We start from the raw sequence: 27,664 nt of genomic DNA, 5'->3' as shown, positions 1-27,664 counted from the left end.
TTAGGTACTTACTTTGTCTTATTTTCCTATTTCACCTATGTTTCCGTAATCATTCACTTTCAACATTCACTTAACTTCTGAACCTTAAGGGTAGAAACTGTGATACTAAATGTAAGCTTTTGTTTCTTTCCGTTTACACCGTTCTAGATTGTATTTACATACTCACACAAATAGAAGAAACTGTAATCTTAAATACTCTATTTTAGTTTTTGCTCTTAATAATTTCTCCATGGTCATTTTGCCCGTACGCATGTGCATACTTTGTGAACATAAATGTAACATTCTTCTGAACTACAGAACCTACGCTCTTCGTTTAGTAGTTTTTCCCCTCTGCCCTGATGCCCTTTTTCACATCATTTCGGCTTTCTGTATCTCTGAAAGCATTTGCTCATGATCTTTTATTTGTATGACGTTTCTCTTGCTTAGATCATCGTTATCAAATGATATGTAGTGTCAGAACTTGGTTTACAAGTGTTATCAACAAATTTTCTTTGATGTTAAACTGTGTTATGTGTGGTTGCATAATTGCAGATATTAAAATTAGTGATAATGGGAAATTTACAAAGATAATACTCATGTACATGACATAACAGCTTAATAAACCGATAATTAGACATTTTCTATCAAAACACACACACACATATATATATATATATATATATATATATATATATATATATATATATATATATATATATATATAGTTATCCGTGCTTAAATAAGGGTTCCGATACCCCAGCTCCCTCTATAAAATTGGTTGCGCCGGTAAAACCTAAGTCTTAAACATTGATATTTAGATAGAGCATGTACTAGTTCCTATGATATTTCTTTAACCGCCTTCAATATGTCTTATAGTTTTCGAGCTGGACACCCTGAAAGTTACACTTTCCTCGTTTTTGGCATCGTGTAACTTTGAAACAACGCGGTTTTCGCCCTGTGTCCACATGGGCTTTTTCTATTTCTTTAGGTGAGAGGATTTTACCAGTGGATTGTGGCTACATAATAAATGAACACCCTGTATGTTGTCTGTGTCAACAATTGATCACTTGATGCACATTACTGACTGTAAATTCACAGGAAATTTCAAATATTAAAATGTACTCGAATATATTAAATATTTTTTAATAAGTTAAGCATATTCAATACTGTACGCCTATAAATAATCATTTTGTAGAAAATGATTAATGAAAAGAAAAACATAGGCCTAGTCCAATCTCAAAATTAACAATGGACTTTTCCGTACTACGGATGAGAGTCTTTGACCCTTTCATTTTACAACTTAAAGAACATTAAGAAGAAGGAAAATAAAAATAAAAGGTAAACCGAACAGTACCTACAAATTAAACTAACAGTTGTATTCAATGCCTTTCGTATACTCATTTCACAAAAATTCTTTTGCCGACAATTATTATTATTATTTAAAGTTTAACGTCGCATGATTTTGCTCCGAAGCTAGAAAGGACGTTGTTAACGGACAAATAACGAATAAAATTGTGGAATGAAGAAAGTGAGTGGAAACAAAAACTCAGAAATGAAATGAAATCTTTCAGTTTAATGTCTCATAATTAACCCTTTAGGCTAAGGGAGACGATGATTAAAGCAAGCGAACTACAATGGTGGACCAAATGAGAGTACCCCGAGAAAAACCAGGGACACGATATTGTCCATTCCAAACAAAACCCCGAGAAAACTTACACACGCAGTTCACCACAAAACCAACTTGGCACGACCTGGGATTGAATCACGAACGCCACGAATCGGAAGTGAGCGCTCTATCACTGAGCCACCGCGGCCCCATAATTATTGTGTCATAATTTTGCATAGAAATTTCTGGCCTATAAGGTCTGGCAATAGATAGGTTCGGATTAGCGCCTACGCTAAATAGGCTGGAGCCTAGGGCGGCCTATTTGGGTCAGTCCCCTTACCTATTACGGAGTACATTAATTTACTGCACTAGAAACTTCCCATGAGGACGTTTCTACGTAACAGACTATAATATTATGTTCCCTGATCAACATGAAGAAAACAGTATACCTCGATCAAAACAGAATTACAGAGTGAATTTAACAACAGCACTTCTAAATTCGGTAAATAAAAAAGAAAAAATGAAATTATCTTTTTTACTTTCGAAGGGAGAGGCGCAAGTATAGTTCCAGAGATATATCTTAACAGAGCGACATAGTCTGATAATCCGGCCCTATCAATAATTATTAGTTTATTTAATGGTATTTTATAGATATCTGGCTTACTTTCTGTTTTTGATGTTCTTTATTGCCGAAGTTATTCACCGAAACTAAAAAGAGACAAATTAGGCGGAATAACACAGTGAAGACTATCACGTAACGTTTACTTTATTTGTCCTTGAACAAAGAGCTAAAACACATCAAATATTCAATCTGAAATGTTACTCTGCACACAATGAACATAACGAAGAAACTTATGACAAATGACTGTTTTCGAAACGTAGATGTGGATGAGATTAGAGAGATCCAGTTGCTCAGTGAAACGGAAAAGTAACAAGGAAGAATTGAAAAAAAAATATCAAGAGAGGTGCAACATGGGGTAATTTTAAGAACAACGAATTAAAAACTGCTTAGAACTATTCTGTGTGTGTGTGTGTGTAAGAGAGGGAGAGAGAGAGAGAGACAGACAGACAGGCAGAGAGAGGGAAACCAGAACTGATGACAGACATCAGCACTTATGTCTAAAGAGAGTGTAGATCTCCAATAAAAGTTTATATCCGCCTAAAAAAATGTCTATCAGTAACTTCAAAATTGATACACAACTAGCTATGTAGATATTTCTGTTACTTAACAACGGACATGATTTAGTTCAAGTTTTTGCAAACTAAATTCAAATAGCCCCACTCATTCAATGAATGAAAGGGATAGATACCTCGTTTCCATTCTATAAATCAGAAGAGCACGCAGAGTTTCATCAAAGGGGGTTCAAGCTCCCAATTCATAATTTCAGGAAATTTTGTCGTGATTTTGAAATGGTAAATGTTTATTTTTCATATCTTGTTCAGGGGAGGATTAAAACTAGGGATGGGCAAAACCGGTTTTTATAAAAACCGGTTTCTATAAAACCGAAAACCGAAAACAGACATTTCGGTTTTCTCCAAAACCGGTTCGGTTTTCACCGAAACTGGTTTCGGTGAAAACTTTTGGAAAACACATAAAACTATTCCTGTGGAAATGGATTCGGTTTCCGGAGAACAACGAAACACCATTCTGGTCAAAAGTAGAACAAATTTTGGAAAAACCGGAATCGGTTTTGAAGAAAACCGAAACCGGATCAGGTGAAAACCGAACCGGTTTTGGAGAAAACCGAAACCAGTTTCGGTGAAAACCGAACACCGGTTTTTTGAAAATTTTCAAAACCGGTTTCGGTTTTTCTAAAAGCCGAAAACCGAAAAACCGGTTTTTGTGCCCACCGCTAATTAAAACACAGAAATACTTGCTTTATGTGCGCTACTGGTATACGTGGATATCTACTTCTGCTAGCAATAAGTGTATACAAGGTGGTCCGGAAGTGGGCGTACCACCTCCCTTTTGTTTCAAAATACTTGCTTTATGTGCGCTACTGGTATACGTGGATATCTACTTCTGCTAGCAATAAGTGTATACAAGGTGGTCCGGAAGTGGGCGCACCCCCTCCCTTTTGTTTCAATAGTATAGGTTGATTATGGTAGAATGTCTGTACGCAGTTACCTTGAACTCTTAACAGTCATAAACATCGGTATAATCACCATCCATGTCGTAACAGCTAAATTCTGCGCCAAGTTCTCGCAGATATTTTGCGGAGATACTCCGGAGTCACGAGGGTGAAGGCGTGTTAACCAGCTGCTCGTAATTCTTGCGTTGTGTGATATGCCTATCAAGTGTTTCTTACTTGTTGCGTTATGAAACCCCAGAGAGCATTGCCTGGTGTCGTCAGATTTGGACTTCTTGGAGGCCAGGCAAAGGAAGCTGGTAAAAATGCACAACTTCTTCCAATCCAGCAGTGATTCAGGTAATTGTGCATGTGAATCGCGAAGTGCGCTGGTGCTCCATCCTGCTGTATGTTGCCAGACAATGCCAAGCAATGTTCCCAGACAATGCCAATGTTACCAAACAAATGTGGGTAAAATCAAGGATGTTATAAAATAGAGGATTTGCCCATGCAACAAAATCGTGAAGCCATACGTCACAGCTTCGTCACACCTACTCTGCCCACTCCGCACCACTAAGATCGCAATGTTTCGAGCCAACAAACATGGCAGAAACGTGAGTAGCCAATCAGATGTTCCGGCTCAGATGATGCTTGGTTGTTTTTTGGTTTCACTGAGTTCATATGACGAAGATACGTATGGGCAGATCCTATATTTTGTAACATCCTTGGGTAAAACCTAAAACCGTCAGAAAACACCAATTAGGGGCACGCCCACTTCCGGACCACTCTGATAATGTTAGTTGCGACGATAGTGTTAATCTTCTACCCTGGGGCTACTCACATCAGAGCGGGTTTGTAGAATACTTGTGATGGTAATAATGAAAGCACTATCTCAAATTTGCAATAACATTAGACCTCAATCTATTTTTTATTTTTTCCGAGATATGATTCATCGTATTCTTGTTTCAAAATTCATATACATATATAACAATTCGAGCTCATTTTAATAATTGAAAGTTCGGGGAAAGATAACGTTACGTCACATTTTCTAACTTTCCAGCGAACTGGAGAAGATTCAACATTCTCATGCAATTCAATCTAATGACTCATATCACACAAGTCTCCCCTGCCATCTTCAGATACTTTTTTCGAAATTAAACTACCTAAATAATATTTTGTAATCTAATTCCAATCCATTCCACCTAACAGCTCAATTCCACTGGAAGTGGCACTTAACCTCATGTTCGCCTGAGCCGCTCAACTATGTTATGTAAAAAAAAAAAAAAAAAAAAAAAAAAAAAACTGAAATCTTTGAGTTTTACGTCCCGCGGTTATGCCGGTTAGGCTAAAGGAGACGGTGATGATGAGTAATGAATGAAAGGGTGGAATGAAGAAAGTGGAAGGAAACGGGAGAACCCCGAGAAAACCCACGCACACGGTGTTTGTCCACCACAAAGTTCACTTGGCGGGGGCTCGGATCGAACCCGGGACTCCAAGCACCAGAGGTGAACGCTCTACCACTGAGCCACCGCGGCCCCACATGTTATGTAAATCTTGTAGAGATTGCAAGGGGACTAAATTTTTCTTTAACTACCCTTAGTACTTACCCCGCTTGCAATAAACACTGGTAGGAACACCCATCCTAACAGCTGCAATAGGACTAAAGCCTGGAAAGAGAAAACAAATCACAACATTAGTTTCTTTCCTTACTCAGTTACAATTGTTGTATCTATTTGTACGAAATAATTGTAATGTTAATCAATATTAAAATGGCAATAACATTAACTGGCAGTTGAAGAAAATGTTTGATTTGAAGTTTATCTCGTTATACGTACGAGTATAAATACAGGATTTATTTTGAGTTTAGCCTTCTGTTTAGCAGCGAGGCTGTATGAGAGTGAGGGAGGCTAAGGAACCTACAACCTAACGTGGGATCAGAACCACATGAGCTCCCACTGGGAATCAAATCTGGATCTCCAGTGACAAAAGCGCGAACGCTATACACTTAGCCACGAGGGAGTTCTTATAGAAATATATAAATCTTGCATTCATTTTAAGAATACTACAAACAGAATACAAAGTAACCATGGGGATTATCTTACTGTTGATATAATTAGGCAGTTGATGACATATGCTTTTCTTAGTTACTATATTTGGATAAGAATAACAAACTCTGTCAAAAGAGCTCTACTTTTACTGAGAAATACACTGGTATCTAAAACTTGAATTGAATTGAATTTCTCTTTATTTCAGCGGGCGAGGTTCAGTCGGAGGCTGCTCTGCCACCTAACCATTGTCATCATTACAAAGAAAAAAAAAATAAAGACACAAATAAGATACAAGATACAAATAACAACTTAACATGATACATTCAATAATACTAAAGATAAACAAAACACTCAGTAAATAAAAAAAAAAACTACTGATACTGCTAGTCCAATTACATACCAATTTCAGTCCAATTTCAAACTGTAGTAAACCTTTCATGTGTGCCAATGCTTTGTCTCTGATCTCTAAATAATAATGTTTGGAGTAGGGGTGTTCGATAAGGCTGAGGACCTATCAAACTTCGGGAGTGAAAATTTATTGAGTTGTCATCGGTTACTTGAAACCGTTCGAGTATTTGAAATTATCGAAGTTTCGGGTATTATCGAAATTTTGAGTATTATCGACATTACGAGTATTATCGACATTTCGGGTATTATCGACATTTCGGGTATTATCGACATTTCGGGTATTATCGACATTTCGGGTATTATCGACATTTCGAGTATTATCGACATTTCGAGTATTATCGACATTTCGAGTATTATCGACATTTCGAGTATTATCGAAGTTTCGGATATTATCGATATTTCGAGTATTATCGAAGTTTCGGATATTATCAAAAGTAGTGATGGAGAGTTCAGTTCCTTCACCTCTCCAATGATTTCTTCTTGCAGCCAAACTAGTCAAACAACTTTTTTCATTTGATAAGTTATTGCAAAGTTGTATTTGTCGAAATCATACGTAAACTTATTTTTCTACCTGTCCCGTTATTGGCGCAATCGGCAAAGTGACTATTAGTAGACTAATGGTGTCTTGGATTCCAATTCCATTCGGGTGATGCATGTTTTCTCTTCCTCTTTCTCTCTTCTGACCGCCTGCTTAAACCTTGTACAGATCTGTGGGGAAAAAACTTTTCCTTCACTTCATTGCTAAAGAGAGAAGTTTTAATATGAACACCCTGCATATATGTAATACATATTATATACAACTATGATAACCTCGAATGCATTGTTTCTTCCGAACACTCCGATAATCCCGTACTTTTCAAAATATTCAAGCGACTCGACAAATGCGATCATATTGATATATTTCTGTATTTGCTGCTTTCAAACAATTCGAGACTCTCGAACAGTTCGAGTGTCTCGAAGTTGTCTAATGTTTCTTACATTTCGAGTCCCTCGAACACTTCAAGAGCCCCGAACATTTCGGGAGTCTCAAACATTTCGAGTCTAGATCATTTCGCGAGTCTCAAACATTTCGAGTCTAGATCATTTCGAGAGTCTCAAACATTTCGGTAGTCCCGAAAGTTCGATAATTCGATAAAATTAAAATTATTTATCGATGAAACTGTTTTGAAATTTTAACGAATTGTTATCGATTACTCGATTATCGGAACAGCCATAGTTTGGAGTGATAATTTAAATGAATTATACGGTTTGTCAGTGATTGACTTTGGTAGGGAGTTCCAGATTTTTACTGCCGAAATTGAAAATGCCTTCTCTGTTATTTTTAAAGAATGCCGGGGCATATTCAGTTTATTACTTCCTCGGGTATTGTAACGGTGAATTTCTGATCTACATGTTAATTTATGATGCAAGTAAGGTGGTGCTTTATGTGAATTTATTTTGTATAGTAAACAACAGTATCGGAGATATCGTCTGTGGGACACGGTTAGGATATTGTTTTCATTAAGTACCGGCAGAATATGCTGAGACTTCCTGTAATTGAGAGAGAAGCGTATAGAGTAATTCTGTATTTTCTGAATTGTCCTAGTATTTTGAGTGGAGAGAGAGCTACCATATATTGAATCGCAGTAATCGAACAGAGGCAAAATGAGAGTGTTAACAAGACAGTCTTGTTTCTTGCGACAAATAGCCTTTTAATTTATAAAGCTGTCGTAAGATGCGCTTAGCGTATATAACTTAAACATATTTACTGTTCAATGGCATAGAGAACAAAAAATGCACATAACTGCACGAAAGGGAGCTACAATACCACATGTACCACAAAGAACCAGTCACATTTGTGAGAAACCTTAGCAGCAAGGAATTAGGAATTATATTTCTGGGTATTCGGCATCTATGGCTATTTTAGCCTGTCATGTATGGGGGATAGTGCTCGGCAATCACACTACCCGGGGAAATGAAAAGGAAAAAATATGAGGAAGGAAGGAAGGACTTGGGACCTTATATTAGGTACTATCCCGGCATTTGCCTGGTATGAGCATAACCTTACTCAAGCTGGCTGGCTTGAAAAGGCTTTTACACCTTTCCGATCAAATGTAGCTTGCACCGAAGGCGAGTGTCTAAGAGACTACGCTACACGAGACCACACTGTAGTAGCAGAAATCAAACAATACAAACCCAACAGAGAACCAAAACACATGGATCACGAAAACACTGTGACGCACTGTTGGCACCGGAAACAGGTTGATACTTTTTATGTCTCGCATGTCTGGCACTGACCTCCATGCTGAAGAGGTCTTTGGGAAGAAGTCTTTCACTCCTCACGAAGAGCAGTCCATAGCTCTGGTCTAGCGGGTGGCCTGTAGGACAGCTAGCGGGCTCAAACACGTCTCCCTAAAGTGTCCCAAGCATGTTCATTAAGGTTCAGGTCTGGAGATCGGGATCGCGCTGGTCACTCGACGCGTTGGAAAGTTCTCCGTCACCAGATAGTCGTCCAGCAAGTTGGCTCAATGGGGACGGACATTGTCATCAATGAACAACCTGTAGATCCACTGTCACTGAAAAGCCGCACATAGGCAATCGGAAACTCGTTCCTGTACCTCTGGTTATGATGGATCCAGCATCGAAGATGTGCAGGTCCGTAATCATTCATCATAATGCTGCAGAGACTACCATACCAATCCCTTTTCACAGTGTTCATGGAATAAAATGAATAAAATAGGGTTTCTTGATCACGCCAGACTAGTGTGCGGTCTGAATTGCTCTGAGAACTATATTGGGTTTCATCTGTGAACACTACCCAGCTTCATTCACTGCGGATCCCATTACGATGTTTTTGATGCCACTGTGAACGAGCCCTTTTGTGCGCTGGAGCCAATGGAACACATGGTGGTAAGTCAAACATAGAGACTACTGGCACAAGTCTCCGATACACAGTTTGGTTGAATTATAAGCCGCAAAATTTTGAATCATTTTCGAAAACAAAAAATGAACTTAACCACATCCGATCCGGGACGAGTTTCTAAGTAATGTACAATTGAAGTTCTAAATAAATTCATTGGCCACAATAAAAAAGTAATAATTACACTAGTTAACAAATTTAAATTTTTTGTTTGTTACATGAGAAAAATCACCTGATCTTAAAGGAACTTTTTGCGCTGAATTCGAATATGCACTCGGTTTCTCTCCAACACGTACGATTTTCCCGTAACAGAGGGATTCCCTCAAAAATTTCCCTTTTTCAGATATTTTATTCCCCTAGCTCCTGTCCCCTTACATATAGTAACATAGAAATTATACCTAAGTATACCTTGATTTATATTAAATAAACCCTAAAAGTTTCGTAAAAATCGCTTTGTTCTTTCTAGAGAAATAAATATATTTGTATGTATACTGTGTGCACTGTTTATTGCACCTGATAGTAATGCTTTCAGATCTCCTGAGTTGGGGTAAAAACGATTTGCTTTATTACTACAAACACAGACATAAAAATGAATATTTACAATAGTCAACAAAACACTTGTATTGCTCTCTGTAAATTAGAAACGTGTATAAAAATAGAATGTACTTCCAACGTATATTTTTTTTTAAACGTACAGTATATGTATATCTTAATACATATATATACAATTCTCCAAGTTTTTTCGTTTTGTTCATGAAATGGTTATCAATATTTGTTATCAAGTGTAACAGAATGCAAAAGAAAGAAAGAATGGAATACAGACTCATTGTTGACAACAATGAACTAATGCAGTCTGAATTTTCCACTACGGTATCGTTTCCCCCCCTCCCCCGCGCATTTCTTTCTTTCTTGTGTTCTTGACACCTGGTGAGGGAGTTTTGTACATTTTTATATTGACGTGTGCTTTAACACTACTTCACTTTCAAAGTTGTCTTTGCTGCTAAGAGTGCTTTCATGTTTGATCTTAACGGCATTATACCCAACTAAGACCAGAAGTTTAGTTTGTGATCAGTACAATGGCGTCAAGAGGACGGCGTTCGTGTGTTAACTCACCAAATAGTTTTTGTTATGTGTGTGGCCAGTTTGTAGTTAAAGGACAGTGTAGATCCATTACGCCATCGGTGAAACTAGCATATTATATATATATTTCGGATGTCGTGTGGGAGATCAGAACAAAACTTGGGCACCCAACATAATTTGTGCGTCGTGCTACGTCACTTTACTTGCATGGGCCAAAGGGAAACGGAGGTTCATGAAATTTGCTGTACCAATGGTGTGGAGAGAACCCACCAACCATCTGGATGATTGTTATTTTTGTCTCACAGTAGTTAAGGGACATTCTAAAAAAAGCAAATACACAATAAGTTATCCCAACGTTAAATCCGCAATTAGACCTATTCCGCACGGGGATGAACTTCCACTTCCCGAGCCCCCTACCAACTGGAAAGAGATATGGCCAAAAGACTCTCATGATCATGACCTTGATGAACCATCGACATCAACATGTACATCCAAGGATCCAACGTTCATCCCTGACTGTGTTCGCGAGCTACATTTCATCCGGCAATGTGAACTTAATGACCTAGTCCGTGATTTGCACCTGACAAAACAAGAGGCGGAACTTCTGGGATCAAGGCTCCATCAGTGGAACTTATTGGATGCAGAAACGAACATATCAGTGTGCAGGAAAATGCATGTTCAATTTTCAAGCTATTTCTCAATGCAAGATAATGTGTGCGTATGTACGGATATAAATGGGTTGATGGCGGAGCTAGGAATTCCTTACGTTCCAAAAGAATGGAGGTTATTTATCGACGCGTCAAAAGGTCAGCCTTAAAGCTGTCCTTTTACATAATGGAAATAAAAAACCTTCTATACCACTTGCGCACTCAGTGAAGATTAAGGAATCCTATGACACCATGTCAACTTTGCTAAATCTTATAAATTACAAGGACCATTGTTGGCAAATATGTTGTGATCTCAAGGTAGTTGGTATTTTATTAGGACTGCAGTGCGGTTACACGAAGTACCAATGTTTTTTATGTTTATGGGATAGCCGAGCTGATGACAAACATTATGAAGTGAAGGAATGGGAACCTAGAGTGAATTACGTACCTGGAGAATGCAACGTCAAATACGCTCCTTTGGTAGATCCTAATAAGATATTACTACCGCCACTTCATATCAAGTTAGGACTTATGAAAAACTTTGTCAAAGCCATGCACACATCTGGTGAAGGTTTCAAGTATTTGCGAGATAAGTTCCCTAACCTGAGTGATGCTAAGATTTCAGCGGGAGTGTTTATTGGTCCCCAAATTAGGAAATTAATGCTTGATGATAGCTTTGACAGCAAGTTAAACAGTGCTGAGCTAGCTGCCTGGACAGCATTTAAGTGTGTTGTGCGCAACTTTCTGGGCAATAACAAAGCTGAGAGTTACACAGAAATCGTACAGGACATGATACAGAAATACAAAGAGTTGGGTTGTAGGATGTCTTTAAAAATCCACTTTTTGCACTCCCACCTCAGCTTCTTTCCTGCTAACCTAGGTGCTCTCAGCGACGAACAGGGGGAAAGATTCCACCAAGATATAATGGCAATGGAGAAAAGGTACCAGGGACGATGGGTCCTTCAATGATGGGGGACTATTGTTGGGGTCTTGTTAGAGAATGCAACATTTCTTACAAAAGAAGGAAGTAGTGTACGTTTTTGTAACCCAATGGAAGTTTCATATATTGTGATAGTTTTGATTGTCTTTTCATGACCTTTTGGTACATTTGTATTATTATTTATTGTAAATTGCCACACTTGTAAATTATATTGTATTATATTTTATATATGTGTTTGTGGTAATAAAGCAAAACGTTTTACCTCAACTTAAGAGATCTGAAAGCATTACTATAAGGTGCAATAAACAGTACACACAGTATACATACAAACATATTTATTTCTCTAGAAAGAATAAAGCGATTATTACGAAACTTGTAGGGTTTGTTAAATATGAATCAAAGTATACTTAGGTATAATTTCTATGTTAGTATATGCAAGGGGACAAGATCTTGGGGTGTAAAATAAACGAAAAGGGAAATTTTTGAGGGATTTTCTCGAAAATCCCTCTGTTACGGGAAAATCGTACGTGATGGAGAAAAACCGAGTGCATATTCGAATTCAGCGCAAAAAGTTCCTTTAAGAACAGGTATTTCCTTTTATGTAACAAAACCTTTGTTAACTAGTGTTATTGTTTAAGTAGTCATTAAAGGTCAGCCTTGGACAGAAAAAAAATCAAAATCAAATGGAAGACTTTTTTTTTTTACGACTAAACATATTTCCCTCATTTATTAATTCGGGTTTTATCGCTAAATATGTAATTTTTAGAAGCGCGTGGGCTACAACAAAGAGCTCTGCGATTCACCTTTGGTCCGCGGGCTATGTGTTGAGAACACCTGTCTTAGATATTCGATCGCATAAAGAGGTAGATTGTAACTTAAATCATAATTTGGTAATTGCAAAGATATAGTAACGATTTTGAGGATTAGGACGACAGTAGAAGCCCTAAACGAAAAGTGTAGAATGTTGTTTCAAGACCAATGAATCCGAAACAGTTTCAAATCAATGTTCGTAGGGATAATTAAGATAACGGAATGAAACATCATAGGTGAGACTCACTACAGCTCTTTATGGCTTACTCAAAACTTCTTTCAATGTCACCGTGTTCGATTCTATTCCATTATTTTTCACACTCCTTCCGAGCTAATGCGTAGCAACGTCAATTACTGAACAATATATTGCAATAATAATAATAATAATAATAATAATAATGAAGCATTAGTTCGAAAAAATGGTACGAGGGTGGATCAAGAAGTAACTCACAACTTATGTAGACGAAAGTGCAATAGGTAATACAGCAATAATTTATGCAAAGTAAAGGCTCATATTAAAATTTCTTCTCAACATAGCCGCCAAGTCTTTCAACACATTTCTTCCACGGTTGAACAAGTTTCAAAATACTCGTCTTTTTTTTTTTTTTTTTTTTTTGGAAGTATAGATACTTTCCATAGATGGTCCAACTTTCCATCCAATTTCCATAGATGCCAATGATTACGAATATTAATAAACGAATGTTTTTATGCAAAACTGGAAATACAATACTATTCCCTAACATACGAGAGCTTGACATTTCTATACGAGAACACTAATTACAATTCTGAACAACAGATGGCAGCGAAACAAAACCCATTTGAATTAAAGTTTTCGTACAACATACTACACCAGAATGTCCATTGCAATACGGTTGTGGAAATCATAAATAATTACTTCTAATTCACACAAACATTTTGCTTGTCTGACGTACATCCAACAGAGACGTTGCCACTGTTATGCCCAATTCCCTCGAAATGTTTTTGAATATATATATATATATACGGTCCTTTTCTAGTTATTTTGTCAAGTATATGTGTGTAAGTGATAGCAGTTTTGTTACCGTGAGCAAGTGCTTGTGTGTAGAATGCAGTGTTGTAGTAGAATGCCATTTCAAAACACCCACACTGAATATGCAGATATGATGTACGTCTACGGGCTTTGTGATGCTAATGCCAAAGGTGCGGTGGAAGAATACCAGCGAAGATTTCCTCGTCGCAGTCTCTACTGCATGGGTCTTTACACACGTGCATACTAAACTGTGGAAAACTGGTGAGCTTCCTAGCGTAAAGCTAACATCTGAACGAGCCTCAAAATACACTCCTCAACGAGAAGACAGCGTTATTCAGGCTGTACAGCGAATACAACCACCAGCATTAGGAGACTTTCTAATCAACTTGAACTTCCACGATGTACTGCGAGGAGAAGGGTTTTATCCGTTCCATGTCAAAAGAGTGCAACATCTCCATCCAGGAGACAGTGAATTAAGTGTTGGTTTCTCCCAATCCAGGAGAATCTTAATGTTTTGCCATTCATCTTGTTCACCGATGAGGCCACTTTCACCATGAATGGGATAAACAAAACCCGGAACTGGCATCGTTGGAGACACGAAAATCCTGGGGCAACCAAAGTAAGACAATATCAGGAATGATTTTCTGTAAATGTTTGGACGGAGATAATCTGCGATCAGATCATTGGTCCCCTTTTTCTGCCCCAGCGGTTAACAGGTGAATATTATTTGCATTTCCTGCGTTATAAATTACCAATACTACTGAAAGATGTGACTTCAAACTCGGGCGTTCATGTGCTCCCAGCACGAGGGGCTCCCTTTCATGCAACACAAGCCGTATGTCGATATCTTGACTCCATGTTTCCTCATCGGTGGATGGGTCGCGGAGGACGGAGGTCGATTATTCACTGGCCGGCCGGCTCTCCGGATCTTACACGTTTGGATTTTTGCTTATGGTGGTGGTTGAAGGACGTTGTATACAGACGAAATGCCAACTCACGAGAAGAGTTAATTCAGATCATTCTAGAGACAATCAACACCGTCAAAGAGCGCCGACAAGACATCCATCAGGTAACACTGCATGTACTGACGCGCACTACAAAGTGCATTGACGAGGATGGTGATATCTTTGAAAAGTTGCTGCACGTGCAAAATAATTACGTTGAAGGTTGACGCTAGTAGGGTTACGTTTCTATCTGTATGTATTATTGTTTATGTGTTAGAAGTAATTATTTAGAGACGTGAGACAAGCAAAATGTGTGTGTTAGAAGTAATTATTTATGATTTCCACAACCTATTGCAATGGACATTCTGGTGTAGTATGTTGTTCGAAAACTTTAATTCAAATTGGTTTTGTTTCGCTGCCATCTGTTATTCAGAAGTATAACTAGTGTTCTCGCATAGAGATGTCGAGCTCTAGTATGTTAGGGAATAGTATTGTATTTCCAGTTTTGCATAAAAACATTCGTTTGTTAATATTCGTAATCATTGTCATCTGCAGAAAGTTGGAACATTGTTATGTTATTAAAATAAGGAGTTAGAAAGAATGTTTCTTTGCGGCTTCTAACGAAGCTAAAAGTTTGATACCTCACATGGATCTTTGGTATACAGTATCATTTTCACCCAATCAGATACTGTTTCTCTAGCGACAGTGTTTCCACTCAAGAACAATGCAAAATTGTTTAAAATTTTTTAAAAAAGGGAATTTTATAGGGAAATTCGAAAAGTTTCCCTCCATTACTTCCCTCTTGTATACAGTACTGGGACAGTCTGTATACCATCTGCAAGCCTGTTTCATTAGCTTTTAAATGAGGTATAATATGTAACATAACCCCACTACAAATGGGCAAGCGCAAGAGGTAAAAAAGTTACCCCCACCCCTCTCTCCGGGACGAGGGGGAATAGACCATATGTTCACATAAGTATTTTTGCTTAGAATGACCTCCCGTATCATCTCCGACAAATTTTTGACTTTCCTCACCGGACACCCTATATATATACAGTGACGGATCTAAGGGGGCTATAGGGGCTATACCTCCCCTTGACGCTCAGGTATACACTGGATAAAATGGGCTTCAATCCTGTTTAACACTGGATAAAACGACAAACTATGGTTTAGCCCCTCCCTTGATCATATCCTGGATCCGCCACTGTATATATATATATTATACGCATGGAAACCAAGTAAAATGATACTTACATACCCACTGTAGAAACACAGATTGAGGAACAGTTCCTCTTTGAGATTGAGTCTGCTATCAAAAATTACAGAACTGAACCATACATTTCCGGGATCTCATTCTTTCCTAGACGAACTACTCAAAGCGGGAGAATTACATGCATCTTAAAACGATTCAACGACTGATTTGCTTAATATGGCAGAAAATCATCACAGGGGAATACAGTTATTACCAACCTGTTACAAGATATTAGCTAACATTCTTGTAGTAGGATGAATTCCATCTTTTAGGTGAAGAGAGATCATCAATGGGCTTCAGACGTAATGATCTAACATTTTATATCAGGCATGTGTTAGGAAGAAAATTAGAATACAACGACACAGTTTACTAACTATTGGTAGATTTTAACAAACTTTACGATTTGGTTAAAAGAGCTTGGGTATTCTTGGAGCATTCGAAATACCAAAAAGACTGATGTTGTTGAAAATATTCCTTCATGAAACAAGAAGTAAAGTGTGAACAGGAAATTGTCATTTTTTCGGGATTTACAATCCCATTACTTTTCCATTGCTCTATTAGTTTCGGTTTGGAATACGCAACTAGCAAAATTAAATATAGCAACAGAGCACATATTTTAATAGATTAGCAGATAATATATGTAGAGTCAGTAAAAGTGAATAGTAACCCTTTCTGACCGTAAGTTTCCAATTGGAATCACAAACTTCCTTGGCTTACATAGCGCATACATCGTGCCGAATGATTCCAAGCTGTCTCGTGTGTCGTAGGCTAGCTTTTGCTAAGGGGCCGCGTTGGCTCAGTGGTAGAGCGTTCACCTCTGGTGCTTGGGGTCCCGGGTTCGATCCCAGCCCCCGCCAAGTGAATTTTGTGGTGGACAAACACCGTGTGCGTGGGTTTTCTCGGGGTTCTCCCGTTTCCTCCCACTTTCTTCATTCCACCATTTCATTCATTACTCATCATCACCGTCCCCTTTAGCCTAAACGGCATAAGCGTGGGACGTAAAACTCAAAGATTTCATTTCAATAGCTTTTGCTAACGAATGGAAGCTGTATACGGTTTCACCACGATCGCTAGCTCGCGCGCACTTAACATATAATCCATTGAAACAAAAAAAAAAAAAATCATTTCCAAAACAAAATTCAGTTGATTTGATTTGAGTTGATTTTAGTTTAGCGTCCCTTCTAGCAGCGAGGCTATATGAGACGTGGACCTACTGATTAACGTGGAATCCGAACCACATGAGCTCCCATCAGAAAGGCAAAGGGTTAATATTCTTGTGGCGTGAACAAGATGAAATATATGGTAACAAGCAGAGACAGTATTAACTGAAACACCATAATTAATAAGAAGAATGTAAAGGAAATTAATAAATTAAAATACTTGATGTTGCGCCAACAAATAAGAACGAAGTAAAAGAAGAAAATTGTGTGTTAGTGCTCGATACAATAACTGACGTGCAGACAAGAGAGATTGGTTTTTGAAGAAAATATTTAGACATGAACAAACTGGGGAATGTAGAGAGCTACACAACGCTCAACTCCACAACAGCTATGGGTCGCTGGATATAAGAATATTGAAGTCAAGACGTCTAAAATTAGCGAGAGAAAAACGTCGCTCGCAAGTGCAGTAAGCGCGAGGTGCACATACAGTAGTTCCAGTTGGGAAACCGAGGAGGAAGAGATCTCTGGCTACACCAAGAAGAAAGTTAATAATATACAGTGGTACGGTACGTAGGTAATAAATAACAATCCATAGCGGATAGGCTTGGCACTGGATATATCTTTCAATTTTACGTCCGTCTCTTACGATGTGTAGGCTAAAGGAAACGGTAACGAAAAAATGAAATCTGAAGTTTTACGTCCCACGTTATGCTGGCTAGGCTAAAGGAGATGGAAGGAAGCGGTAACAAGTCGAATGAAACGGTGGTATGGAGTGCGACGAAACGGAAGATCCCCGAGGAAACCGCATACAGCGTGTTTGGCACAGGATAGAATCAAATGCAAAATGTTTCTAAGACGATTACCTTTCGATATTATTATTACGATTTTAAAATATCTCTGTTTAAAATAACATTATAAATACAAAGATAACATATACAGGGTGTCTTAAAAGTTCCCTGACATAGGGTAATTCTGTTATCAGAGTTACAACAAAATGTAAGAGGAAAAAGTGTCTCCAAATATGACATTTTCAATCTAAAGTGAAGGATTTTTTTTTTTTTTTAGTCGGACGAGCCGTTTATGCTGTACACGCTTTATCATCCAATGTTAAATGAAAATGCAATATTGCCATTTACCTGGACCCAACACATAAGCAAATGAAGTTACTGTTTGAAATGGGGGGTGGCCACTAACACGTTAGCGTAAAAGACACTACCGAGATTTCTTGGGGAGTTAATCTTACTTTTTTTTATGAGTATACAGACAAATAAGTGGAAGTTTCAGAGAGAGCTGAAGGTAGTCGCAGGTTACAAAACGTTCTCTTTTACCTCCTTATGGTATATCCTCCTCCTCCTCCTCCTCCTCCTCTTTTTATCCTTCTTTTCGGACTTACGGTAATTCACACCGTTCCCCTGTCATGCCTCGAAAGTGTCACCTTGAAAATAAAATCGTGACTCAAACGCCGCGATGCTTCGGCTTTTCTCAGACTACTCAAAGTGACACGAAATTCACCAGAACCAGTAAGAATGTCTTCTTCCTTGCAATCAATCTTTGGAAATGGTACTGAAAGCAGAATCGGCATGTGAATGGTCGCGACCATGGGATGGATGAAGTATGGGAAAGGAATGGTGTATGAGTACGGCACCCAATGTGTGAATTAGGCTTTAAATGACCAGGGAGTTTTATTTAAAGAAGAAAAATGAGAACATGTACGCTTTTTGTTAATAATTGCTTTAACTTCAAGATTCGTAATAGATACCTAAGGAATAACATTTGTCTATAGTTGCTAATATACCTAGGTAATATTGTTACAATGTTCCATATTCAAAGAAATATGACAACCGCACAAAAGAAAAGAAACTTAATATTAAGGAAGTTGCATAAATTATATTTTATCGCTAGTCATTTATAAAGTTGTCGAGAGTAATGAATATTTTTCTGAAATCTAAAAATGTTCCTTTTTTTCTTCTTCTTCCAAGTCTGTCATATAATAACCCTTGTAACAGACAAAGGAAACTGAATCCCCCGTACCACCACCTACCTACGCATCTGCTTGCACCACTGTTATGTTTAAAATTATTTTTTAAAAAGTTTTGCTGGAAGAAAACTTCCAGCGAAACAAGGTTGAATATGATGATTAGAAAGTAAAAGACACAACAGATGGTCTTTTGTTGTTGATAATCTGTGTCAGCATACAAGGATCACATTGTTATAGGGTTATCACATTAGAAACACGGACCCGCATCAGCGTTGATAAGAACATGCTGGTAAGCGGGACAGTTACGTAGTAATAAAACCACCTTAACTTCAGAACTTTTAATAGCTGGTTTATGACCATGGAAACTTTTGGTTTGCAAACATAATACATCATTAAACAAAGTAAGAGGATTTTCTGCTTTGAAATATTATTGTCAGCACATAATACGAATTAAGAGTCACAGTTGGGGAAATTTTTGTTTATATTTTTTGCACAGGGAAAAAGTCTTCTCTCTCATTTTACAGAGTTAGTGATATTGCATCTTCATAATAGTAATAATAGTGTAGCTGAATTAGAAAACACTGAAAAAGTGAACGAATGAATGAATTTTATATTATATATATATATAAATCGGAGACTATCTTTAAATGCACTTGTAACTTTCAAACAAACGGAAAAAGCAGTTAATTTTGTACGATACAAATACCAACAGGAAAAAAAAGTTTGACACACACAGCAATTCCAATAGACATGCACGTACGCAAGAATTTATTTCGGGGAAGAGTCCAAATTCAACATGAGGATAAATTATATTAAAATTTGTAAAATCACCCCTAAAAATATACTAAATTTATAGAAAAGTCTGAATTTCGAGGATCCGGATCACCAGGATCCACCCGCTGAGTACGTCCCAGCCCCAGATTAATCTTTTCCCGGACCATTTTTGAAGACAAAGGTCGTTCAGGGCTGCGGTGTTCAGTTACTGCCACACAAATCAACAGAATACGTGTGGTGATTAGAAATGACCAAAGATCACTTCTCACTACGGACGTGCAGTGGCTGAACTAGGGCAGGAAATATGTTCGGCGGATTATCACAGAATTAACCACGAGAAAAATCAGTGCCATGATTGTACGAAAAGAACTCTCACAGGAAGAGTGTCATCAAGAATTGTGTGCTGGCATTTTTCAGTGCATCGAAAATATAAAGACACATTTGAAGCTATAATCACTGCCGTCGAAACATGAATTTTTAACTACAACTTGTAGACTATGCAGCAATCCATGAAACAGAAATGCCCCGGTTCTCCAGACCGAAAATAGCACGCATGTCACGCTCAAAATTTAAGGCAATGCTGCTTGTACTTTCAGACATTCATGGAATTGTAATGTTTTAGTGGGTTCCTACTATAGGAGCGGGGCGCGGACAGTCAATCAACACTACGATGTTGAGGTTTTGACCAGACTTCGAGAAAGAGGTTTCTATTGCGGAAAAATGGAGATTCCGCATCAGGACAATGCACCGGCCCATATGGCTCTGTCTATCAGGCAATTTTTGGCGCGTAAAATCATTAGTGTCATGAAACATCCCCGTACCCACCACGTCTTGACCAGGTGTTTTCTCTTTTTCCAAGACCAAAGTCTGACCTTAAAGGAATAAGGTTTACCTCAGTTGAAGAAATCAAGTCTTTTACGCTAACGTGTCGATAGCCATGTCCCATTTCAAAGAGTAACTTCATTTATTTACATTGTGGGTCGAGATAAATGGCAATATTGAATTTTCATTTAACATTGGGAGCATAAAGAGTGTACAGCCCAAACGGCTCGTGCGATTTAAAAAATTACTTCACTTTAGATTGAAAACATCATACTTGGACACTGTTTTCCCTCTTACATTTTGTTGTAACTCTGATAATAACTGTCAGGAGACTTTTGAGACACCATGTATACAGGGTGTTCGAAAACAATACGAAAAAGCTTTGGGAAACGAATACGAATGAAAAAAAGTTAGAAACCAACATGGGTGCACAAATATGTAATTTTAGACAGATAGCCCACTGATTGGAACGATAAAATCAAAGGGTCACAGTTCGACCACGGAATGGTGTATGAAAATCAGGTAAAAGAAAATAGTGATTATTTCGAGTGTAAATTTCATTAATCTACCAGTGTACGTGGAATTGGGACGATAAGGTTACCCTCGAAGCATAGGTTACCTTTTTTTTTCTCAAACGAAAAATGGTAGATCAGGAACTGAAAACGGACCGATATTCTACATCCAATGGCATGTTATTCTTGCCTAAACAGAAAATAATCATATTCTTTTACCCAACTTTCATCGAACATTTCGACACTTTCGGTATTATTCTCACCAATTTTCGGCGGGCTATATCTCTGAAATGATGCATTTTTGTACCCTTGTTAATCTATATTTTTTTTTCATGTCATTACTTATTTTCCAAAGCTTTTTTGTTATTATTTCCGGACACCCCAGAGTATTATAGTACATATATTTTTTCATAATAATAAAAGTGTGTGGGGTTGTCAGATTTTTGCATAGAAGAGAGTCACATAGATCCAATTTTGTATATGGATATATTTTCACCAGATCTAAGCGCATGAAAAGACCTTTTTGCCCGGGTAATTTGCAAGGGGTGGACTCACGTACGTGTGGTCCCAGGTTCGATTCCCGGCCAGCATTTGCCAATTTTTGGCGTTCACTCGGCCGTCGTGAGACAAACTGGGGAGTCACGTGAATAAAAGACGTGATAGTCTAGAAAGCTCATGATAAGCCTGTTGAAGACAGGGCGACATAGAGCACAGACCGCGTGTTCGTTGCTAAGCTGGATGTAGTTCAGCTAGTTGCTGACAGATGGCGCTGAAGCGGTTCAAAACCATTAAAGGGCTGTTATCTCAAGTGTTTTTTTTTTAATCATCTACGTTTCTCGCGGTTTCTAAGAATGTTTCCTTGTATGCAATTCGCATTACATTGTGGGTATGCGGTTTGCATAACAGCACAGGATAAATACCTGGACACTATAGTTTCTCTCTTTTTAGGGTTAGAAATTAGATTTCTGAGCCTTCGGGATCTGAGGCCATGTTAACCCGTTATGTACGAGGGATGATATCCCTCGGACATCACACTACCCGGGGAATATGGAAGAAGAAAGGAACGGGAAAGGAAAGAAACAGCGTAAGATCATTGTGTAAGTACTATTCCAGCATTTGCCTGGTGCGGACGAGGGAAACCTCACTCAAAATTACTGTTTTGTAATTGTTTTGTTTTGTTTTTTTGCGCTTTTTAGACCGAATGTTCCACTGGAATCGAACCTGGGACCGCTCGCATCAAGGCCAAGAGCGTTAGTAACTACGCTACGTGGTTCCTCTCTTTTTATCCAGATTTTGAGTCAAGACCCGACAACAATGGCTGCTTTGTAGCTAGTTGTATATAAAGTTCGAAATCTATATTGAAATTCAATCAAAATACAAATATAGAACAAGGTCTCTTTAATCTCTGTATAGGCCTAAGGCGTTGGAGATGCATATTTTTAAATATTTATCACACCTTGAAATATAAAAGACTGTTATTAAGTAGTAGTTTGAATCTTATGTCGTCATCGAAATTACCCATGTGCGATCTTGTAGGAAGAAGTTTTCCCATTCATAGACACACAGGTTGTTGGTCTGTTACATAAAAGTCTCTGCTTTTCACGATTAATAGAAACGCTTTGATTTCTACCAACTCTTATGAACAAGATATTGGCAAAGAATTTCCTGTTCATCATCTGCATTTCGAGAGACTGCTTACACTTGTACACGTGGAATAGAGTAGTGGCCATGTGTTAACGAGATTAGGTTGTTAATTTTGGCCATTCCATTTAGCTGATTGTTGCATGAGACATGTAGAACACAGACAACGAAATATAGCAGATAAAGTTACAGTGAAAATAAACCTGATAGTGGTATTTAAAAATAGAAGAGAGATTTTCTATTTTTTTCCCCTTTCTGTTTTATTGTACAGTGTTAAATTGTTCGTATATGATTACTCGCCTTATAACGTACATTTTTTTCCCCAATAAAATTGTTAAATAGTGATCTGCGAAGCCACATATCCTTAGTGAAATATCTTTCCAAGTAAATAGCACATAGGATATCAATCAGTTCAGGGTTGAAATCCAGAGATCAAACAGACTTATGCTTCAATTCTAAACACTCATACCCAATTTATCGTGTATGAAGTATATTACAGCGTATATCAGAGGTCTGAAAAACACCACTATATGTAAACAAAGTAAGGTTGGTAATATCGTAATACAAATGCAGGTTTTATTCAAAAATCCGGCCACAGGTAGCCCTATTCCGATTCTATCAGTTTCCCGTCATGAATTTCGGAGCACATTTTCTTTCCAATTTTACCGCAGCCTGTTTTCTGGTGATGCCGTTTATGTTTTGATAGCTCTTAATTCTGATTTAGGTAAATTCAAATTCTGTAGAATTATTTTTATGTGGTTGAACAACCAAAACTTTTTAAAGCTGTTCATTTAGTTAGTAAACACTAGTTTAATCTGCTTTTCATTTAGTGTTTAATTTTCTTTGCTAAGTTTCTGTTAAATATAGGTACTTACCAATTTAATGGAAACATATAAAAAATACAACTTACCAGATTAATATGGCATTAGATCACTTTTTGCCCTCCGAACAGCTCTGATACGGCGTGGAATGGAGTCACAGAGGTCATGAATGGTAGCAACTGGAATATTGCAGGATTTCGCCTGCAGTGCATCACTCAGCGATCCATGTTGCATGTTTGCGCCAACAATGATTATGCTAAAGTGTTTCCATTCGTCATTAATGGTTTCATAATGGTAATTTTATCATAATTTTTCGTCATCGCATCCTTGCAGTATCAAACATGTTATTTCAAAAACAATTTTCTACTGCTCCTTTAACCTGTCATTTGGAACAGACAGTAGTTAACGGAATAATAATTTTAAAAAAATGTGGAAAGAAAGTTCTGTTAGCATTTGATATAGTAGTGAATACATACTTTTTATAATAGTTGAGGTCATAATGAAAGGAAAATTGTTATATTCGAATAAACAGAAGGATGTAAATATTGTAAAATCTTCTTCAATACGATTTTTTAAATTATTATTTTACTCGAGATTTCTTCATAGTTTGTTATTAAAATACTTGCCAACATATCCTCATTTTATTGTCCTAACAAACCAATATATGTTGATGGTAAAGTATTTCAGATTGACCAAGCTCCTGGGCCTTCAGAATTTCATCTTACGCTCCTCCCCCCCCCCCCCCCGTTACGAAATCCTGTATAAACGAACCAATATATGTTCCAGTAAAATAGTTTAGAATGATCGTGCCCCTGGTGTGAAGAACACAGTATTTCACGGATCCCCCCTTCACGAAATCCTGGCTACGTGCCTGTTAGTAGTGTAACGATCGTATCGACGTGTACGTGTTTCCATATTACGATGTGTGTGGTCAGTGGACGCTATTAAAGTGATGAGGTGAATCCGACATACTGCCCTAAACAAAGTTTACTCGTGCAGAACAACGAGTTTTCATTGTTTCATGACGCACGAGGTCGAAATGCACGTCAGATCCAAAAAGATCCAAAGGCGTGTGGTGGTAGTGCTCTTCCTTACCGGACGGTTGCGAGATGTGCTTTAATCAATCGAGGCAGGGTACCAATCAGCAGACAAAGAACATGGGAACATATTTGAACGGCTATGGAGCAACATCATTTGGAAACCCTGCGAACATTGCTCGAAAATGATCGGCGATGAAATTGCACTGAACTGAATATTTCATCTGCATCAGTATATTACATGATATCATACGATCATGAAATCTTGGCATGCGTTAAGATTGCAGCCAGATGAGTAACGCATGTTCTAACGGAAGTACACAAGTTTCACCGACTGCAATGTGCACGCTTACACCTTGAACGTTTCGCGCAGAAATGTGTGGATTTTCTGTACTGCACATATTGCAATTGACGAAGCACGGAGGAAATCTTACGAACCAGAATTGAACCGCCAGTTCTGTGAATAGCGCCACCTAGCGTCCCCACGACCGAAAAACTTAAAACAAGAGCCATAACATTCGATGATCACGAAGGCACTATCCACTCACGTCAGGTCCACCAGGGTTACCGTAAATGCTTCGTACACGAGTTGCCATTTGCAGCCAGTATTGCGACGTACATGGCCATATCTTCTGCAGTCTCGATCAATTCTGCTTCACGAAATATCATATACCATGCTCCCCATTGCGACGATGGTATTGGAAGGTACTGAAGAATCTACCATTGCCGGATATGAGTTCCTGCGATATTGATTTGATCCCGAAAATCAATTATACATTTCGGGGAAGTTTCGGAAATTTTTTAAAAGTTCAACATTTTCCAGATAAAAAGCTGTGGACAAGGCTTAGTTTTTTCGCCTTCTTCAGAAAAGCAGTTTTTAAAAAAAGCCATTGAATCTCTATCGTGTCGTGAACAGATTACGAGTGCATTCAAAGCGGGTACGTAGAAGATGTGACCGTTTAACTAAACACGAAACAATATGCATAACGAAGAGCGCTCAGAACATACTTTGGCCGGGAAACTTCACCCTTATTTGATTTGCACAGTATATAAAAACTTCCCTTGATAGCAAGAGCTTTAGGGAAGACAATAACCACTAAATTACCATCACAGATGGCATTGCTCATCCATGTAGATATAATATACAGGGTGTTTCAAAACAACATTGATAATGTTTGGAAGTTGGTTCCTGACATCAAGATAAGACCAAAAGTGTAGACCAACCACAGTGCGAAAATGCTCCCTTTCGGAATTACAGACTGCCGAAAACATGAAAAAATGAACTTTAAAGGTTCATAACTCCAGAACTATGGGACCTACTGCAGTCGGGTCAAGACTTCACTTAGGAACTAATACATCCACTATCCAAAAATACATGTTTCAGAATCCTAAGGTACACAATGATTTTTATAGAGGGAGTTTGGCTACGAGCATACAATCTGAAGTACTCACCAACTACCTATATAAAAATTATTGCGAAAGTACCGCAGGATTCTGAAAATTGGATATTTGGATAGAGAACATACTAATTCCTAAGTAGTCTTGACCCGACTACGGTAGTTCTCATAGCTTTGGACCTATCGACCCTTAAAGTTTCATGTTTTCGGCAGCCTATAACTCCGAAAGGAAGCATTTGTGCACCCAAGTTGGTTTATACTTTTTGTCTTATCTTGGTGTCACGAACCACCTACCAAACATTACCGGTCTCGTTATGATGACAAGGAAGGCAATTACGTTGAAATATAGTCCAATGCCTGTACCTCAGTGCACAATAAACTGTTTTTGTTCCATTGTATTTTGTGTTCTCTTAACTGGCAAACGCAACTTACTTTGTCGATTACTTTCGTGCCTAAAACTTATTATTGAAATGTGCATTTGCTATTTTAAATATAGGTCATCCCTGTTTTGTATCCATCAGCTAATTAAAATACGTTGCTCTACATTGTTTAATTTTCCATTCCCTGTCAATAACCTTTATGTTTGTTTTATATGTGCCTCAAACATAGAAGAAAATGAAGAGAAAAAGAAGACAGCTCTACTTCAAGCCAGAGGGAAAAAATAATAATTATGTTCACTTACAATCACCACAGGCTACAGAAACATGTTCTTCGATGTTAAAAATAGCAAAGAATAAACTTCACTGTAATTAGTTTCTATTAACTCCCATTTACAAGTTCTTCAGTATTTATCTTCTTTTTCTGTTTTTAAACGTATTAAAATAAAAATTGTGCTTTGAATAATGGAAAGGTTCCATCAATACGCAGAATATGACATTTATACCTTTCTCTTTCTTTCTTTCTTTCTTTCTCTTTCTTTCTTTCTTTCTCTCTCTCTCTCTCTCTCTCTTTCTTTCTTTCTTTCTTTTAGTGACGATGAAATGATGCTTCAGAAAGTTTTATTTCAATAATAATCTGATATGAGGTGTTTAGGATTGTAAGGGCGAAATCAACATCAAGTCAAGATATCGAGTTACTATCATGAACGCCACATATCATTTACACTTTTACCCCGTATGCCAATGTTTCTCAAAGTGTAGGTCGCGACCCACTCGTGGGACCCGGGTTGCTCTTTGGTGGGTCGCGATAAGCTTTTCCTTTTTAATTTAAATTTCATGTTAATCACTCTTCCGGACTCATATTGAACGTACTGGAATTTGATATATGATTTGCAAAATTTAACTGTTTTGAAATACGCCACCATTACGTAGAATGCCAATTTGTATTTGAATAAAAGTAGGTGGGCCACAAAATACTTTTTATAATTATTTAATGTAATTTTTTAATTATTTTATAAGTATTTATTATGCAAAAGCGTATTAACGTTTATTTTTTCTTCCTAAAATGCTCGCTATACAATATAATTAAAATGTCGCAACTGATATTTGTCCATTAGTTTCCACACCATCATTTTAGATTTAATTTTTGAGAAGAGAGCAAAACTATCAGCCGATAGAAATAGATTCACGTCTCTCATTAGCATATTATTACACTATTGATTACAAATATATTTTAAACTTAGAGCACATCAGCCATCATTTATATAATACAAATATTAACAATAATTGTAATTTTTGTACTTACATTGAGCTCGAAGGCCCCTACACCTATCCCTGCAGCTGCTCCGGATCCAGCTAGGCCAATGAAATGATCGCTGCCGATGTTGCTGGCAAACAGGGACGCCCCAACCTTAAAAAAAGTACATAATGAATATAATGAAACTGAAATATGT

At 37.8% G+C, this 27,664-nt stretch overlaps 1 protein-coding gene across 2 annotated transcripts in view; it reads right to left on the bottom strand.

Annotated features, from left to right (window-relative positions):
- The window catches only part of LOC145668244 (sodium/glucose cotransporter 4-like), a 255,030-nt gene that overhangs the window by 108,052 nt on the left and 119,314 nt on the right, over nucleotides 1–27,664 (bottom strand). For both annotated transcript variants that reach the window (XM_081735925.1, XM_081735926.1), the window contains exons 3-4: nucleotides 27,517–27,621; nucleotides 5,262–5,321 (exon numbers count right to left, since the gene is read on the bottom strand). In XM_081735925.1, coding sequence (XP_081592051.1) covers nucleotides 5,262–5,321; nucleotides 27,517–27,621 — 165 coding nt within the window. The remainder of the gene's footprint in view (nucleotides 1–5,261; nucleotides 5,322–27,516; nucleotides 27,622–27,664) is intronic.

The sequence above is a fragment of the Thermobia domestica genome, chromosome 13 (assembly GCF_964235325.1).
Source record: "Thermobia domestica chromosome 13, izTheDome1.hap1.1, whole genome shotgun sequence".
NCBI lineage: Eukaryota > Metazoa > Arthropoda > Insecta > Zygentoma > Lepismatidae > Thermobia > Thermobia domestica.
This window is presented reverse-complemented; position numbering and strand designations above follow the sequence as displayed.